At 46.7% G+C, this 17,949-nt stretch overlaps 1 protein-coding gene across 3 annotated transcripts in view; it reads right to left on the reverse strand.

Moving 5' to 3' along the window:
* Nucleotides 1-17,949, reverse strand: part of SETD1B (SET domain containing 1B, histone lysine methyltransferase) — a 56,150-nt gene that overhangs the window by 15,867 nt on the left and 22,334 nt on the right. For all 3 annotated transcript variants that reach the window (XR_012676451.1, XM_075167708.1, XM_075167709.1), the window contains exons 7-11: nucleotides 8,498-9,268; nucleotides 3,156-3,326; nucleotides 2,123-2,210; nucleotides 984-1,201; nucleotides 604-742 (exon numbers count right to left, since the gene is read on the reverse strand). Coding sequence is in view for 2 of the 3 variants with exons in the window: in XM_075167708.1 (XP_075023809.1) it covers nucleotides 604-742; nucleotides 984-1,201; nucleotides 2,123-2,210; nucleotides 3,156-3,326; nucleotides 8,498-9,268 (1,387 nt within the window). In the remaining variant the exon portion in view is untranslated. The remainder of the gene's footprint in view (nucleotides 1-603; nucleotides 743-983; nucleotides 1,202-2,122; nucleotides 2,211-3,155; nucleotides 3,327-8,497; nucleotides 9,269-17,949) is intronic.

Raw genomic sequence — 17,949 nt, forward strand, 5'->3', positions numbered from 1 at the left:
GGGGTTTGAAGGAGTCGCCTCCCAGTTTATTTATTTTTGCAGAGACTTATAAACCATGTATTTGGATGCTTACAACAACCACCATACAACAGGCAGTTCCATGAGCAGCTAGAGCTGGCACCCTGCTCACGTGGGTCTCTTGGTAGATTGCCTCTTTACTGGAGTTGTACTAAGATTTTCTGCTGCCTTCACACACAGCTTTAAAATGTGGAAACCACCACCTTCCACAGCAGGAACTGATTGATAGGACAGAAAGTTATTAGTGGCTAAATTACCCCTGTTTGAAATGTGGTCCCTTCTCCCAGCCTCATACGTTTCATAAAACAGGCACAAACTGAGCTGCCCCTCTGTCAAATTGGGTGAGATCATCCAGGGGCTGGAGAGCTATTGCAAAGGAACCCACAGACTGAGGGATCATGGAAGCCTCACAGGTAACAATTAAAAATACCTGTATTTTTAATACCTAATGTTTGCATTATCTTGTATAAAACCGCCCTTCAGCAAAAGAAGGTGCAAAAATAAAAAAAAACAGCTCACAAGTGCAAAAGGGAGACCACACCTGACCTGAAGGCTATGCTTGCTGCCTCCACGGGAACCGCTTACCCTCCTCGGAGTCCTGCTCCTCCTCCTTGTCACTTGTGTCTATGCCTGTCTCCTCTTCCTCATCATCTTCATCCTCATCTTCATCATCATCTTCATCCTCCTCATCGTCTTCATCCTCCTCATCATCCTCCTCTTCCTCCTTTGCAAGAAAGCATTGCCAAAAATGAACATTGTCTGACTCTGAGACCTGGCTGTCATTGTAGTAACCATCAGCGACTCTCAGGGACACTGATCAGAGAACCTGAAGAGAGAACAATCTTACAGAGGTTCTCTTAGGACGGACCCTAATAGGAGTGCTCATCTTCTAGAGAAGGCAACTTTGGCAGCTGGAATTACTAGGCCACTTTTTAATGACCACATTCAAAACTGCAATCACAAACCTTGCCAGGTGCTGCTTTCACCAAGCCTCCCTCTTCTTCCTGCTCCTCTTCCTTCTCTGAGGAGGACTCTTCCTCTTTCCCTGACGTCTCATCTCCCTCTTCTCCCTCGCTGTCGAGCTCCAGCGGCCTTGCTGGTCGCCGCCTCAGCCCCACTGCTTCTGCATCCTTCTTTGACAGGTCAGATGTTGTATCGGAAGCATCCCTGTCCCTCTCCGACTCTGGTGAGCAAAAATAAGAAGGAAACTGCCATCAAATACCTTGCAAGGGAGGGAAAGAGTTGACTACATAATAGAAACTTTTTCTTAGGGAAGATCAAAGTTAGGAGCAACGTGCCCATGTGATATGTGAGTCCCTGGGCTTACAGGGGCTTACTAATTTCACAGTGCAAGTGAGGGCGAGACTGGGTGCAGGGTGTTGAAATGCCAAGGACGGCAAAATGCAGGTGGCCAAAGCTGACAAGCTATAGGCAGAACAGCTAGAAGACATGGCACGACTGAGATCAGAACAGGTAAGCTGAATTTAACACCTTTTTGTTTTATTTAAGTGCTTTACTAAACCCTGCTTCTGTACTTTGGCTTCAAAACCAGTTGTTAGTTTGAATCAACTTTATGGCACAACCAACCTGAATCCACTTTTTTATGCAAAACAAAGGGGATTCAAGGCTTTGTCTTATCTCTACTCTTCCCTGCTTCCAGGAAAAAATGTTAAAATATTTTCAAATAGATTTTTCTGGCAAGTAAGTTTGTTTTGTTTTTAAAATCAAACGCAGGGCAAACTGTCTCTTACGTGCTTTTTCCCACAAAGCACCCAGTGAGCTGCAAGCACGCCCCTGGAACAGTCCATGAACTCATCTGAGCTCCCTCTACTGGGTGACCAGCTCTGCATCAGCAGAATTAAAATAGGTTATGAGTTATTCATAAAATGTGGGTCTTAAACTTCCCGCCAGTGAATTTAAGATAACTGAATCCAGAGGAGACATCTCCCAGCTGATCAGAGTTTTGTGAGAAGCAGGGTTTTGGCTCAGATCCTTGACTCTGTGTCTAACTGTAAGTAAGCACACTGCTGTGAAGTTTAAAAGAATTCAGCTTGCATGTGGTTTGCATCTGCTCTTGTGTTTCAAACAAATGTGCTTTGCAAACCTTCATCTTCATCATCGACAGAAGTAGAAGGCCGGATTCTCTTCTGATCTCCTGCTGAGGCAGCTTCAGGTGGCTCCTTTCTTTTCACCTGAACAAAAGACACAATTAGCATTTCTAAAAGTTTAGAAACAGCAGAAATCAACTTCTTAAGCAAATTGCTACTGCTTTACTTTGCCATGGTGACTTACACCCAGAAACCAAGGGCAACTTCCCAGCTCTTGATCCCTTTATTTGCTTGCAAACAGAATTTCACTGTGAATGAAATTCTACCCCTTCAATTTGCATCAAAACACTCTGGGTACCAGCATGGTGCATGTCATCACCAGGTACTTTGAAGATGACAGAGAAAACTCTTGACAAATGCCTGTGTCTGAGATGTAGCAGAACAGAAAGAGAGCCTGAGCCTATGACATCTTAAAGAACCTCAAAGCAAGTTTTATTCTAAACAAAGACTGCGGAATCTCTCATCCCAAACCTTTACTTGCACCTTCTGTGCATTCAAAATCCTAATTTCAGGGAAGCCCTCTACCCTCCCCCCTCCTTTTTTTAAGATACTTTTCATTTTTTATGTAAATGCTCTTTAAAATAGGTGACCCTAGGCTTGCCAAGTCTGATTCTGTAAACTCACATGAGGCAGAGAACACTTTTAACCAAACTTCAGGTGAGACTCAGCTGCCAAACTGCAAGACATTCTAAGCAAAGAAATAACTGTGTAAAGCACTATGAGCATAAGCACGTATTTTTACAATCATGCTGAAATGCTGTGTCCTAAACACAGGCAAATGTCTCATTTACCTTGCAGAGCAGAGAGATCCTTTACAGACAATTCACACAAGTGGTAGATGAAAAGCTAAGGCTGGGAAAGAGGATCCTTGCTCTTACATGTACTGGTGGGTTACAAGTGATGCTGTCAGAAGCAACCCCATAAGGTTAACCAGCCTGTAGGGCTTTGGGGCACAAACCAAGAGAGGTCTGTCCTCCTAAAGCTCCTTTAGGGAATGTTAGCATAATGAAGACAGATCTTTGTTTTTACCTTGAAGGATGGCAACCGGATGGCCCCTCGTAACCCAATGCCCAAGCCGATTCCCTCATATCCCAGGCCTTCTCCTTTGTTCCAGTTCTCCAAAAGACAAGATGTGATTCGATCCTTTGGCTTTGGTTTTTCCTCCAGTTCTCCTCCAGACTTCACTGGAGTGAGAGATGCCTGCAACAGAGAAAGCATACTTGAGAGGGAAAGTTTCCTGGGGAGCGCACAAACTCTGGAACCATTTAGACAGTTGAGATTTGTGAAGTATCACTGCCTTGCCCAGGCATCAGTTTCTCTGAAGGAAAGAGCATCTGAAGGTGCACCATATGACCACACACACTTGAAAGGGATAACATGCTGGAGTTCTTCTTGATAACGAGACCTTTCCATCTCTGAGAAGCCTTCTCCCCCTTGCATTTTAAGAAGTTATTTTCTCTGCACAGGGCCCTAAAACGCCTGGAGACAAACCTGCTGGGACTCCCAGAGCAGTGGCTTGGCATAGGACACCAAGTGATGTTGCATTTGGAGCCATCACGCTGTCAGGTAGCAGAGCAGACACTCTTGCTTTCTTCACCGAGTGTTTTAAAACACGATCTCAATTTCCTTCACATGCTGCTTAACATAGGCCAAAGTACTTCTCAAGAGAGGACAAGGGAAATGAACAGACCCATTAGCCCCCATAGCTCATTTCAGGTCTCCCCAGTGCCTGGTGAGGGGACCACAGTGACCACCTTCAGAACAGCCAGAATCCAACACAGATGCTAGAAGCTAGGAGAGAAGAAAGGGGAAGAAAAGGTGCAAACATGAACCCAGGTCTCAAAGCCCGAGGGAACACATTCCTCTACCCAGGCAGGAGCTACCTAGTGCCAAGGAGCAGCTACCGTACAAGTGTCCTGAACTCTGAAGGGAAGCTATGGAGCTGGGATACACCATCACCCTTGAACTCCTAAACGCTGCCGGAGCCCATCTGGTCTGATCACAGCTACGTGAGAAACAGAGCTACACATATACCTCTTACAAATCACTCAAGCATGACTTAGGCAAGTTAGCCTAACACTGCGTTATCTACCTTCATTTGCTAACCCACATAACTAAAAGCAACTTCAGACCTTCTAGTTGGGAAACCTTTCTTCTTTTTAGTGTAAAGCATAGTATAGTGAGTCAAAAATCACACACACCCCTGTGTTCACTTAACAACCACAGCCCAAGTCCAGAAAAAGAGTCAGAAGTCTCCAGTCCTGGGAAACGGAAAAATCAAGATATTTATTATTGAAACACCTAAGGGTCTACAAAACTTGGTAACTAGAGACACAGCCTCATCTCTGCTCAGCCACAACAAACCCCTTTTCACTGGAGCTGAGGTGTGAAGGAAGCGCAAGAATTCAAACCTCTGGAGCCGTGGAGAGGCGGATGAGCAGGGGACAGTATCACGCAGGGTGGCATGCCATGCTCTTCTTGAGCAAAGGGCACTGGAGGTAATGTTCACTCGCATCAGCCAGTGGCGTAACACCTTCTAAAAATCGGTTTTTCTTAGAGACATTAACAGAGCTAATTTGCCGAAGCTGGCTGTAATCACCGAAGAGAAAGCGTAAGCTCAGCTCTCCTGCTAATAAGGGACAAGACTAATGGGAATATCAAGCAGAGAATCCTGGCGGCAGCACTCTGTGGCCAGGGATGGCTGGTTATTCCTGGCACTCTGCTTAATGTATCTCACTCAGGCTTTCAAACCTAAACCCATCACTAGACTCGGCAACAGGGAAGAGTTTTCCCCTAGCTCAGGCAGACAAAGTCCATGACACGTGCTGCCTTCTCTAGCAACATGCTCCCTAGCAGCTTTCAGCCCATACGTCTTCCCTCCTGCCTGACCTAGGATGCCAGCTGCACCCGTGAGCTTTCCCACCTTTTACCTACGGCATGATACTTCTTGGCAGTCAATCAGCTGCCCAAGTCGATTCCTTTGATGGAATATAGCAGCCAAAAAACAGAGAGAAAAGAGAGAAACTGAGGCACAGGAAGAGACAAGTGTGTTGCCTTCTTGTGCGTCGTTAAAGGTTCAGGGGCTGCTAACCGCGCTGTGTAGATAATATTTGCTGTTCTACTAAACTTGAACATTGTCGGTCAGTCAGGGTCAAAAAGAAACCCACAAGGGTTCCTGCTCTTACCCTTAGGGAAGGTCAGGGAGATAGCGGACCCGCAAAGAGGGACACAGCTACTGTAGGAGCTGGCATACGGTGGAGCTCATGCACTTCCAAGGTGAGCTTTGATCTCCCCTGTGAAATAACGGGAGGGCTGCTCTAGCTGATGGTCCAAGGACAGGAGATATTAAAAGACATTATCTCTCCCTACAAATCTGCCTCATTTATTTCTAAAGGAAAAAAGATATAAACAAGCACATGTGTTGTCTTATTTATACTTCCAAACTGAAAATAATATAATTTCTTTCACTACTGTCAATCAGTAAGGAAAAATATGAAGAGCTCCAATTAAAACCATCAGGAGGGAGGAAATGGGGATGCAGGGCCTGTTTTGGAGGGTCATTTCAGCTCAACCAGTGCCTGGAGGTCTTGGTCCATTCTAGAAAAATCAGTGTGATGGTAAAATATGTGGGGAACTGACATCCAGCTGCCACCAAAGAGCCCAGACAGCTCATCCTCACGTGTACATAATGACACCAGCAATAGGAAGGTACAATTTAAGCCGAATATCGTGTTTTGTTTTCCTTTGGCAAAAGCAGGCAGCTTATGATCGAGAAGGAATCCTGTCCTGCACCAATGTCAGTCCTAGCAGAAAGGAGGCTCTGAAATCTGTGTGATTTTTCTGCACACGACAGTAACGCATGGCCTGGCAGAGGCGGTGCCCTGAAGCAGCAACGGTTCTGGCATTTCTGTTCCTGGACGGAAAGCACAAGTGTTTTTCCATGCAGCAATTTCATATTTTCAATTAGACTGCTCACATCCAACATAACCTGTGGCAAGGACTGTGGCAAGCTGCTGCGGCACAGTCAGCTTCCCTTCCCAAAGTGGGTTGCAAATTCCAGGTGAGGGAGGAACATGCTAAATCCAACCATAGTTCAGGATATAAAAGAGCCCAAGCAGCCGCTGAAGACCTGCCTCGACTTGCTTCTGCTTCTTCACTGCGGATGTCTGGTTTAAAACAATTTCTCGGGCACTTCAATTGCTGCTTTTGCAAGTGCTTGCTGGATCTGTTTCCCTCACTGCCCTGGAAACTCAGGGGCCTTCTCCAAAATTGTCAGCACACGTTCGTCGGTAGGAGCAGAAGCTCTGAGCATTAGTCAGGAGGAGAGGGACTGGGTTTCTCTCCGCACATCACGCCAGCCAGCTCTAAGCCAGAGCAAATTACACTGTCATAAAACAGCTGTTAAGCAGCAGCATTACCAACCTCTCTGGAAAGCCAAGGAGCTCTCCCAGGCGCTAGAGTTAACACACAACTGGCTTACAAAAGCAGGTGGTGAAGATACTGCTCTGAAAACTGGCATCTGAAACAGCAAATGTAGCTGCAGGTGTGGTGTTGGGTGGTTTTTTTGTTGTTTTTTTGGTGTGGGTTTTTTTTTTTTACAATAACTCACTGTAATAGTAATTTTGAGGCTTGCATGAACCTTTCTAGTGTTAGCTTTTCTTTGGTAGAGACAAATTCACCACATATTAGATCAAAGAGCTGCTTGCTGGCCGAGGTACACTTTAAATTGGTTGAGAAAGGATCCGACAATTCAGGCAAAGCTGTCTTCTCAACTAATCCCCGGAACTCCTCGTGTATTTGGTCGATGTTCAGCTTTTGAGTTAATTGCTGTTGTGTACATGCACTGGGGAGGTGGGGGGAGCGCAGAGAACTGGAAATACCCAGAGATCTCATCACACAAAGTGGGGAACACGAAATAGAGGCTTGGTGGTTTCAAACACTCCTGTTGCATCTGACTAGTTTTTTGGAGCTAAAGTTCCTCTTAGATGCGAGAAGCCCTTGCACATTCGTCTCCTGATTTCAGGGTCATTTCCCCCTGCAAACCCCTTCCTGGAGGCAGCCAGCAGTGCCACAGACCACCAAAAAAAAAAAATATCAGCTAAACTTTTCACATTTCAGGCCCTGGAACTACTACACTGAGGGGGAAAAGGGAAAGGAGATTGGTGGGGGGGGAGTGAATAACTCTGGGCTTTTGAGGCATAAGGCATTTTGGGGTGTTCTTGAAGGCCTTCCCAAAAGGGGCACAGTGGAGAGGACTCTCCCATGTGTACGTGCTCTGTCCGTAGGAGCAGCTAGCCTTGTCCTATGACTACTGCTCGGTAGACTTCAGCTTTAATGGGAGTGTGCAAGCCCCACCTGGCAGGGAAAGTCTGCATCACGCACCACAGAGCTGCGGTGACACTCAGGAGGTCACCTAGTCTGTGACCCTGCCCTGGGGCAGCAGTGGCTGCAGCGATGTCCCTCCTCAGAGATGCCTGTGTAAGGACACCACAGCTCTCCGAAACACAGCTGGAAAAACAGCTCGTTTGCAGATCCCTCCTGGATAATGCCCCAGCATGGCCAGTGCATCCTGCCGAGACAAGCAAAGCAGCCATGCAAGGCTGGCTTGGGGAATGCACTGCCAAAGATGAACATGCTCTCCGAGACCCTCGCAAGGCACGAGCTCCACTTAGTCCCTCACACAGAAAGGGCTGCCCTGAGGTGGCCCCAAAGCTGGAGGGGATGAAGAGGAGGAGATCCACCCCAAAGCAGAGGGATGACACTGAGAACTAAACACTTCTTCCTCAGACCCACATTCAAATCAGTGGGGTGGTGCGAGACAGAGCAGCAGTTCGCTCCTAGGTGAGCACTTATGGCTCCACACATGTTCAGAGACAACTCTGCACAGGGTACCTCCATCAATGACTAGGAAGGACTAAAATTCCCAGCCCATGTTTGTTCTGATGGCAAAGCAGCACGAAATGCCTGCATATATGGAGTGACACCATGGAGATAAGCCAGGTTTAATATCCAGGTGCCAATTTGTCCCAAGGCAGGTGCCTGTAGTGATGGAGCACCTTCCAGATATTTGCGGGCTGAAGTCTGCTGCTCCCAGCACACACTCCTGCCGCCTGCCTCAGCACGAAGACCAGCCCTGAGAGACAGGGACATGCACGCCTCCCATTTAATTTCAGCAGCCTCAAGCAATGTGGTTTCTCACAGCAAAGCTATTCCATGCCTTTATTTTTTCCTTCTGTTTTAGTTACCATAAAATTTTAGGGTTGTGGGGTTTTTTTTAAAGTCAGTTCCAGATTCCTGCTTACCCATGCCCTGGCCACAAGCACTATGAACAGTTCTCCCCGGGATCCAGCACAGAGTATGTGAAAGCTTACCTTTGCCAGACGTTCCTTCTTGTCCCACCAGTCATCAAATGCCCGAAACGCTACCACTTCAACCATCTTCCGGTTCAGGTCCCTTTTCATGATAGCCTTTAGTTCCTTCACTATGACCAGGAGGACTCCATCCACAGTGGCTTTGTGGGGATCTTCCTTCTTCGGCTCATAACCTGGTGGTGGAACCGAGGGGTCAAACTTGGGCAGTGGTGGCCACTGCTGTCCACGACCAAGAGCTGCTCCCATCGAGAAAGGGCGGTAGGGCGGAAGATTCACAAACTGCATCCGGCCCGTCATGAAAGGCGGATACTGGTATGTGTTCTGTGCCTGCATCATGCGGCTCAGCATCTGAGTTTGCATCTGGAAGGACATTGGCATGCCACCCCACTGGTTGCCCAAGACACTTATCATATCCACTTGCATGACAGGGAACATGCCAGGATGGAACGGAGGAAGCGGAGGCAAGATATGAGGCGGAGGGACCCCAGGGGGGGCAGGGAGCGGAGGCGGGGGGACGGTGACGGCGGGGTGAGTGGGTGGAGGTGGTGGAGGTAGTGGCGGAGGCATCGGGAAGCCTGGCTGTGGAGGCGGCGGAGGAGGAAGAGGAGGGAATCCCGGTGGTGGCATGGGGGGAATCGACGGGGCCATCACGGCTGTGTTGCTGACAGAGGAGTTCACCACAATGGGTTTGGCACATTCTGCACTGGTGATGGGCGCAGGGTTGGTCTCGTCGTCAGAGATTTCCATGTCCTCCCCTGAAGAATGCTGACCCTGCGACAAAAGAGAGAGAATAGGTGAGGAGCACATTCCTTTTACATTAAATACCACAGCGCTGGCTGCTTCAAACAAAAGCCAAGTTTAACACACGTTTTAATTGGGAATGGAGAAAAGCGAGCGATGCTCTGAAGAGACAGGGCCCATTGAGCAGCTGGTGCCTATTGAAGCTTTTCTCTTCCATGTCAGACCTCAGGAAGCAGAGAGGTAAAAGCTTTCTAAAAGAGCATCAGTACCAACTGAACAAAAACCTCAGCTTCTATGGAATAGGAGGAATTGCTCCCGTGCTCCGCAAAATACACACAATCCAAATGTCTTTCACTGCAAGATACATTATCTCTTATTTGCATCGAACACTGACAGGTGCATTAAACCACGAGTTTTTATTCCTTAGTTTTCACCATGCACAAAGAATTACCCTGTTTTTTCATTATAATCCTCGGCTCATTTGCTGTCAACTTTTAACCTCTAATTGTGGGAAGACAATACTTCCACATGGTTGCTGCTACTAAAAGTTGTCTTGACTAGATCACAGCAATTCACATGGAAAAAAAGAACCCCAAATCTGCTTAAATTGCCTTTAAACATCAGAGTCATAAATGCTGGGATTCAAAGACATAGGATATGTCATGTTCTTGGGCAAAATGAATACTTTACTAGCCACAAGAAATACAGATACAGAGTTATATAAAATGCTAAAACGATGTCCCACCTCCACTGTCAAAGGGATGGAAACTGGATTAAGAGAGAGGGTGCCTGCTTGCTCTGAAGTCTCAGAGCTGCCTGATTAGGTCTCGTCAACAGCATCCACCCTCAACAGCAAATGGTCACACCCGCACGCTATGTCCTACAGGCACTTCAGTCCTGAAGGTGTCTCCAGCACAAAGAAACCACATGTATGACTGTCACATCCCTCAGGTATTGTTAAAACAAACCCTGATAAGAAATACAGCAACCAAATATTGCTGGAAGACATATCCAACACACTTTATCTAGAAAACACGAATGGTGTTGACCTTTTTCTAATGGGATGTCAGCAAAGACAGGACAGGTTCCCAACAACCTTCTCCAAAACTATTTCTCCCATTCTTCCTTTTTTTTGCAGCTAAAATCATCAAAACCCACCACTCCTGTGACAGCAAACATCCCTCAGCTATTTTCAGGACTGAAAAGCAGAAGCACTCATCACGACCTTCTCTCCCAGGCTCTCCACAAGCATGACTGGCCTGCCTCCTTTGAACAACTTACCAAGCACTTCCTTCCTCACAACAGCTTTGCACAAAAAAGCCAGACAAACAGTTTGCATGTTGCCACCAGCTGATCTAAATAAAGAGCATCCCCACGTTCACCAGTGCAGACCAGAGCACAGCAGCGATGCACCACGTCCGCCAGAGCTCTCCTGGATGCTGCAGGCTCTAGCCCAGCTGAGGCAGTAAGAGATCATGATCAAGTGGTCTTTAAGTGCCTCTCTATATCTCAATCCTGGCAAGAGTTTTGGAGCCCGCTGGCTGTTTTCAGCCAAATTTGACTGAAGATCCCAAAGACGTTTATTTCTTCCACGTTTCATGCCAGCAGGTGCCTCTTCTGTCTGCTCTCCTACCAGCCTGCCCAATCTGAAAGAAAAGAGCAATAAAGCTCAGCCCTTAACAAACACTGGAGAACCTGCACTGGGGAGAGCTGCTGGGAAGCAGGCTTTGTTGGCAGTTCTCATCCTGAAGCTGCTGTGATTTGATTTTTAACCTGTGAATTTTGCACAGGGGTAGGGGAACAAAAGCAAGAGCAGCTGAGTTGACTGTAGCTGTATGAAGCTGAGCAACCACAACTATCCAAATCAAACCAAATGCTTCACGTTTTATCAAAGGTCATCTCTGCTACAGCAGCTACCACCAGAGAGCAGGCTGAGCACAAGGCTTGCAACAGCAGCTTTGCAAATCCTCCTGTCCTAGCACCTCCCCTCGCCCTGGCTTCCCCGTGTTCCTCTGCTGCAGCATGAACCCACTGGCTCACGCACCGCATGGGTCACCCCCAAAAAGCCACTCGCAGTTTTAGTGGTCTGAAAAAGCCCAACCCCTCAGCTCAACAAGGAGACCACCATTTACCCCTGCAGAAGGGCTGAAAGCACGAGCCTGGCAAACCCTGCAGCGAGGGCTATCGACCCCCTGCTAATGGTAACAGAGAGGGGACTCTCCTGTAGTTGCTGAGTTGCTTTAGTGCATCTGTACGTGCACGGATGTACTCCGAGGGCTAAAATGAACAGCTAAAAAAGGAGAAGTAGAAATAATAACCCATTGCACTTGGGTCTTTCCAAAGCCGAATTGTATCATCTCCTCCTTGAGCTCTCCACATCTGGCTAACATTTCTAAGTGGGTCTCACACCCTGCATCCTCCCAGCTGCTCTACTGCAGTCACATCCCACGCCAAAGATGCCGGGGAATGAAAGGATGTTCTGCAGTTTCAACTACCACAGCTTCAGTGAAAGGGGCAAAGGAAGAGCAAAGATGACAACTGTGGCAGGTGTAAACAAGTTTCCTGCGAACAGACCCCGTTTTTCAGGACATGAACACAAAAGGCACTGTTAAAAGCACTGGCTCCAATTGCAAAAGCTGGATGATGCTAAAGGTCAGCGTTAGATAGGAAGGCCACGAGTGTTCAGGCTACCAAAGGCAGACAAAATCAGCTTCATATTTGCATTCATCTTATCTGATGGGATATGGAGGAACGTCACCCCACGAAGCGCCGGTGGAGCACCAGCACCAGGCATTGCCACGGGGAGCTCCAAGCCACAAATTCTCCCCAATCCCCAGTCCCTCCTGCAAGATCCTGCACCCTTCCAGTGCCATCCAACACCAGTCTGAGTCACCACTCGAGATCGGTCTCTGCTGAGCACACACCACCAGTCCCAAAGTGCCTGCCCAAGCCGACACGTCCTCCCTTCCCGGAGCACCACCAGCACAGAGCAGCCCATCTCAGCCAGTCCTGCCGAAGCAGACCCGCGTGCTCCTGCCCATGACCCAGAGCCCACTCCCATCCACACCAGCCTTTTACTCAGTCTCAGTACCAAAGAATCCTGCATGATAAATGAAGTTGGTTTTCCCTCTTGAAGGAAATATCAGATAGAAAAAGCCGATCCTGAAATTGCAGAGAGGTGGCAGGACTAGCCAGACTCCATGTTGCAGTGCACAGCAGCTTTCTTCATTCATACATGCATTTATTTTTACTTATGCTGAAATGAGAACTGTTCAAGCAATAAGCAACATTTTTGGAAGACTGGAAGATTATTTGTTTTTTAATTCTTTTGGTGCTCAGATGGTTCTGCAGGAAGCTACAACAGATTCCCTGCTTCCTACAATGTTGGGCTGACAACTCACCTGCACTTGCACAGTGAACACAGTCTGTGCTCCAGTATTATCCTAAGCAAGATGGAAAGGGAAAGAGATTAAGCGGCAGGGAGAAACAGATCAAAAAGGTGGGGGCGGGGTGGGGGGGAAGAATACACAAGGTTAGGAAAGAGGTCAAGCCAAAAGAAGATCATCTACAAGGAAGTCTTTAAAGAAAGTTAAGAGGAATGAATATTTAAAGCGGATAAACAGTCACAGAAAGTTGTATCTAAGGGCACCAACTGAGTGAAAGAGATCAAAGTACAGAAGGAAAAACCAAGGGGAGACATAGAAAGATCTTTTGTTATATGAATTTCTTCTTTTCATTCACCTGTCTGAACCTGGATTTACTGTGGTTGCTACCACATACCTCTCAGGGTAGAGCTGAAAAGTAGCCACACTGTTCTCCCAAAGAAAGCACCTTCTAGCTGGCCTTCCTCTTTGCTCTCACAAGGGGAAAAAAGTGAGATGAAATGTAGCATACGTACTGCTACGAGGATATCACGGCCATCACTGTCAAAAAACTGTGTCAATCAGTCCTGGAGTTCACCTGCACATTTCTGAGGGCATCTGGTACAATGCCTCCAGAAAACCTCCCTTCAGCCCACTGAGAGAAAAGCCATTTCCAACTAAATTAATTTGTGCTGCCATCTTTACTTTGCATTAATTAAATTAAGAGTTAGCAAAACAGGTATTTAATTATACGCATGACACATTTTTCCAAAGGTGTTTTAATGATGCAAATTTGTAGGGAGAGATTCATGTCAGCGTAACTGGTTATAAATGGCCTCGTTCATTGTTCACCTAAAATGCTAGCTGCCACCTATAATATTGGTACAGTGTGTTTTAGCACAGGCAGAGCCTCTTGAGTTAAGTGAAGGGAACATCCTGAGATCTCACTCCTGAATCAGCTTGAATAGCGACAGGGTAGAGAGCCACTGAATGCAGGGTATCGGTCTTATCTCAGAGCAATACCCAGCATTTAGTAAGCAAATGTTCATACCTGCGGAAAAAAGAAACTACATCCTAATATTTGCATGCAGAACTGGCAGTTTCCAGATGTGAAGAGGCTGTCTCTCCCCGACCCAGAGTAGCACTGACACTGCGGCAGCGGTTGGGAGCTTCATCGTACGTGCTGTTCGGTACCTTTCCTATGGGCAGAGGAACTTCACATGCTTTCATTTCCTTTTAAAAAGGCCATCTGATAAAGAATTTACTCACAGAATGCATTTTGAATACTGTCAGCTCGGAGTTAATTTCATTTAAATATTCTGCTGGGTACCAAGTTACTTATATTTGAGGTAGGGAACCTGTATCACTGAACATAGCAACTACTCTGACATAGCCTGGCTGATCTCTGGTGCATCAAAATAATGAAGTAGAGGATCAATGGCATTCAGCACAATGCAAGGTCATAAGCTTTAATGAAGTGAGGCATCCCATGCTTGCAAGAAATAGCAAACCTTTAAGCCTGCTGCAACTTGCTCTCACAGAAACCAAACAGAACAAAAAAATTCACTCCTTAAGCCCTAAATTTTGGAAAACTCCATATTTAAGTACTGACAATCTTTACCATTTAAAATGTTAAGAAGCTTTTCAATAAAGCTAGAACTAAAATCAGAAGTGGCTCTTGGACAAAAAGTTTTCATAACCTTGTCGAACAGTCATCACTTGGTTTTGGATTAAGTCCATCCAAAGATCTAAAAAATTCTAGGGATCTAAAATCTAGGGAAACGGCCTTAGTGCCATACGCTGCGATCCCAGGGTGAAAACAGCCCATGTTCTCTAACACACAACTCACTCTTCCCAGACTCCTTCAGCAGAGCACATTAAAGAGAATGAGATGTTTCAAAGCTGCCACGTTTCTTACAACATCGTCCAGAACAAAAAGGAAGCCTGAGGATGCAAACCAGCCACCTGTAACTCTTCCTCAAAGATAACATTTCAATGAAAAACTCCTTTAAAAAAATACAAGCCCATTTAAGTTTGGCCCAGAAAACCCCACCATTCACTTTCCTAACAGAGTGAAATACCTCTTGCTGTCCAAAATCTACATACCGGAGCACAATGAGGGCTTCAGAGAGTATTCTTTGTTCATTTTTAATCTGCTTTTAGCTAAAGAAGAGCTTGCAGGTTCCACACGTTCTCGGCAAAGCACGTAAAGAGGAGCCGTGTCTCCGAACTGCCCTCTTTGCTTACTGGGAGTGCAACACTCAGGCACGATGACGTGGCAGAGGGACCATGCTAAGCACTCACACCTCGGTGTCAGGCGTGAACAAGGCAGACTCGGTACCGTATTTACAATACATACAAATATTATTACTTTGCTAACTATAATTATAGCTCTCCCTCTAAAAGAACACACACAAGGGTGGTACTTCTGGTGTTACAGAAGTGGAGCACGGGAGGGCAGAGCTACCCAAGGTGGTTTGTCAGCAATTTAGCTACAGCAGCAAAAAACACAGAGCAAATCTCTGCCTGCACCTTCCCGGGTAAGCTTTCAAGCCTGTTCAGATAACTGTGCCATCACCAGCGCCCGTGGTGGCTCGCCTCGGCCAGCACACCGCCACCGCAGCCTGGATCTACACTGAAGTTTGTTTACTGCCTCCTCCCCGGACGCTCCGGGTTGGTTAGTCACATCTTTCAACCTCCTTTGGGCAGCCAAGAGAGCACCCTCCTCCTGCTGCTGTCAGAGCATGTGATTACAATCACAGCAGCTTTTAATTGGGACAAAAACAGCTTTCAGGTGTATTTGCACTATAATAAAATGCCCAGCTCAGGAACAGGCAAATGAAAAGCTTAACACATTATAGATCAGGGATTATAAATATCTTCAGCAACGTGTATTTCTATCTCAAGAACAGAAGATTGCAAGATTTTTACATAGCTATGTATTTATACAGCACTTTGCAAATCTAACTCACAGGCAAAGGTTGCAAATGAAGCAGAGCAGAACAGATCAGGGCTATGGACTCATCACTATGTCCTTCAAAAACATAGGCACCAAAAAGGCTGCAATAGAGCAGGGATTTCTTGCAGGAGGAGAGAAGTTACTTGGGTGTTTTGGTTTCTTTATTATTGATTGCAAAAGTGTCTCTCACTACTTGAAAAAGAGAATTCAAGCTCTATTAAATGACAATATCCTACCTGACACATACACTGTCTTGGCTCAGCTTGTGTTTTGGTCTGGTACTTACTGGCAGTGCTTCTTTGGCGCAGACTATCCTCCCCACACCTACAGGGCTGCGCAACGAGTAAAACAAGTGACAATAATATTCAAGTGATCATTGTAAACAAACAGCACTGTAAACACCAGCCTAACTTATGCCGCTTTCTTTTTTTCTTCTAATGACAAGAGGGAACTTTAAGTTGTTACCTCAAACCACAGAAGGATAGAGGGAGAATTCCCCAGAAGTCCCCGTCAGTCCCAGAACAGGGGGATGGGGGTGAGGAAAAGCCACCGCGGTGCTTGTTTGTGTCTCGCAATGTGCTGCCTCAGGTGCTGTCCCTAATTAGACTGTCCTGCACATGGGGAGATGCCACAAGTCGGGATTTGGAAGCATGCGAAGAAGGAGCTCACCAGGGCTTTCAGTGCATGGCAGGAGGGGCTCTCGAGGCAGGAAAGCACGTGGAGCTAATGCTTACAAAGGGAAAAGGTCTCCTCACTCACTTCCAGTGTTTCCTGACACTAGAAACATAAGTAAATCAACTTGTGTTTCAACAACAGCGAGAGAGCTGGAAGGCTGCCCACTGGTGCATGCTAACATTAGAAAATCTAGAATTAAGATCATAAAATGAGCTAAAATGACAGAAGTGCCAAAGACAGTATCCCAGACTCATGCAAATCTGCACTGCCAGTTTCCTGCAGGCCATCGGCTGATGGCTCGAGCATATGAGATGGGTCCCAGCACTTCGAGGTACCTTTTCAGACTCCACAGGGAATTATCCTCTGCCTCCTCCCCACAGGGCAATGAAATAACATCAACGTGTCCAAGGAAAGGAACGGAGCAGTAGCTGAAGCCAGTATTTCCCAAAGCAAAGCCCAGGGACCACTGATGTGACACGGGGTATGAAACAGTGGTTCACAAAAACCACGAAAAATAGGAGCAATGAATGAATGTGAGGGATTCAGGCTATTTTTACTTGACCGTAAATAGAAGCTCCAGTGGCTGTAGAAGCTGCATGGATTCTTCTTTCCAAAAGTTGAGATAGATCCTGGAGTAAGAAACACCCACTTAGGGAGCCCCTAAGCACCTCCATGAGGCTAAAAACTTCTTTTATTTAACAAGAGATCCAAGGGAGGACAGACAACTCTACGTGAAGCAGAGAAGACAGAGATGGTAAGCAAATGCAGTGCTATTAGTGGTCCGAGGTAACGAGATCTTCACTGATCCAGAAACAAGACGACTTGAGAAATGTGATCCCAAAGGAAGACGACTCAACCAGCATCCAGAACTTTCAAAAATCCCCTCTTGGCAAGAGAGCACCATACTTTATTTCTCAACACATATTCCAAAAGCCCACTGCAAGAGCTTCCTAGGATAGCAAGCCTCAGAGCCATAAATTAACCCAGTGGGAAAACAACTGCCAGATATGCCTCAGCAGAAAGCCTAAAGAGATGAATTGGCAAAGAGGGCAATAACTTGCCAAGGGGTTTGCTCTGTTAATGTTGAGTGCATTACCTTCCAGAAAAGGGGTGGTTTAATTCAGGTCTTTCTCCCTTCAGTAAGGGAAAGGAGGCTCTGAACTGCAAGCTTCACAGCATACGGTGTGGTTATACCGTTCTTGTTGGCAAGATCACCGAAGAAGGGATATTTGGAGAAGCCAGACATTGCCCCTGGGCTTCCAGCAGGCACAAGAGACTCTCTGGTGTCTGCAGGGACAGCTCTAGGAAGAGTGCAGGCTAACATAACATCCTTTGGGTCCACATTCATCAACGCTGAGACTGGAAGCTTCCAGACCCCCTGACCACACAGATTTGAGTCAAGACAAACATGATCATACAATTGGGCAGATCACAAAATACAGTGAGAGTACAAGACGGGGAGTCACTGGCCCCCAGCCCAACATCAGGGGTGCCTGGGCAGCCTGTGCGTGCCCCAATGCGAAGCTTGCCTGGACAGTCGCCCCTCCTGCATTACATGAACAAATCTGAATTGGCAGGGCGAAGGTGTGCCCATTCAGGGGCTGCGTCATGCAGCCATAGTGGTTTTTATCACGTATGAAACCAAATTGGATTTACATCTCATGGAACCATGGCCTTTTCCCTCAAGTCTTAAGTAGATCTTATTAAGGGGAAAA

The sequence above is a fragment of the Calonectris borealis genome, chromosome 18 (assembly GCF_964195595.1).
Source record: "Calonectris borealis chromosome 18, bCalBor7.hap1.2, whole genome shotgun sequence".
Lineage (NCBI taxonomy): Eukaryota > Metazoa > Chordata > Aves > Procellariiformes > Procellariidae > Calonectris > Calonectris borealis.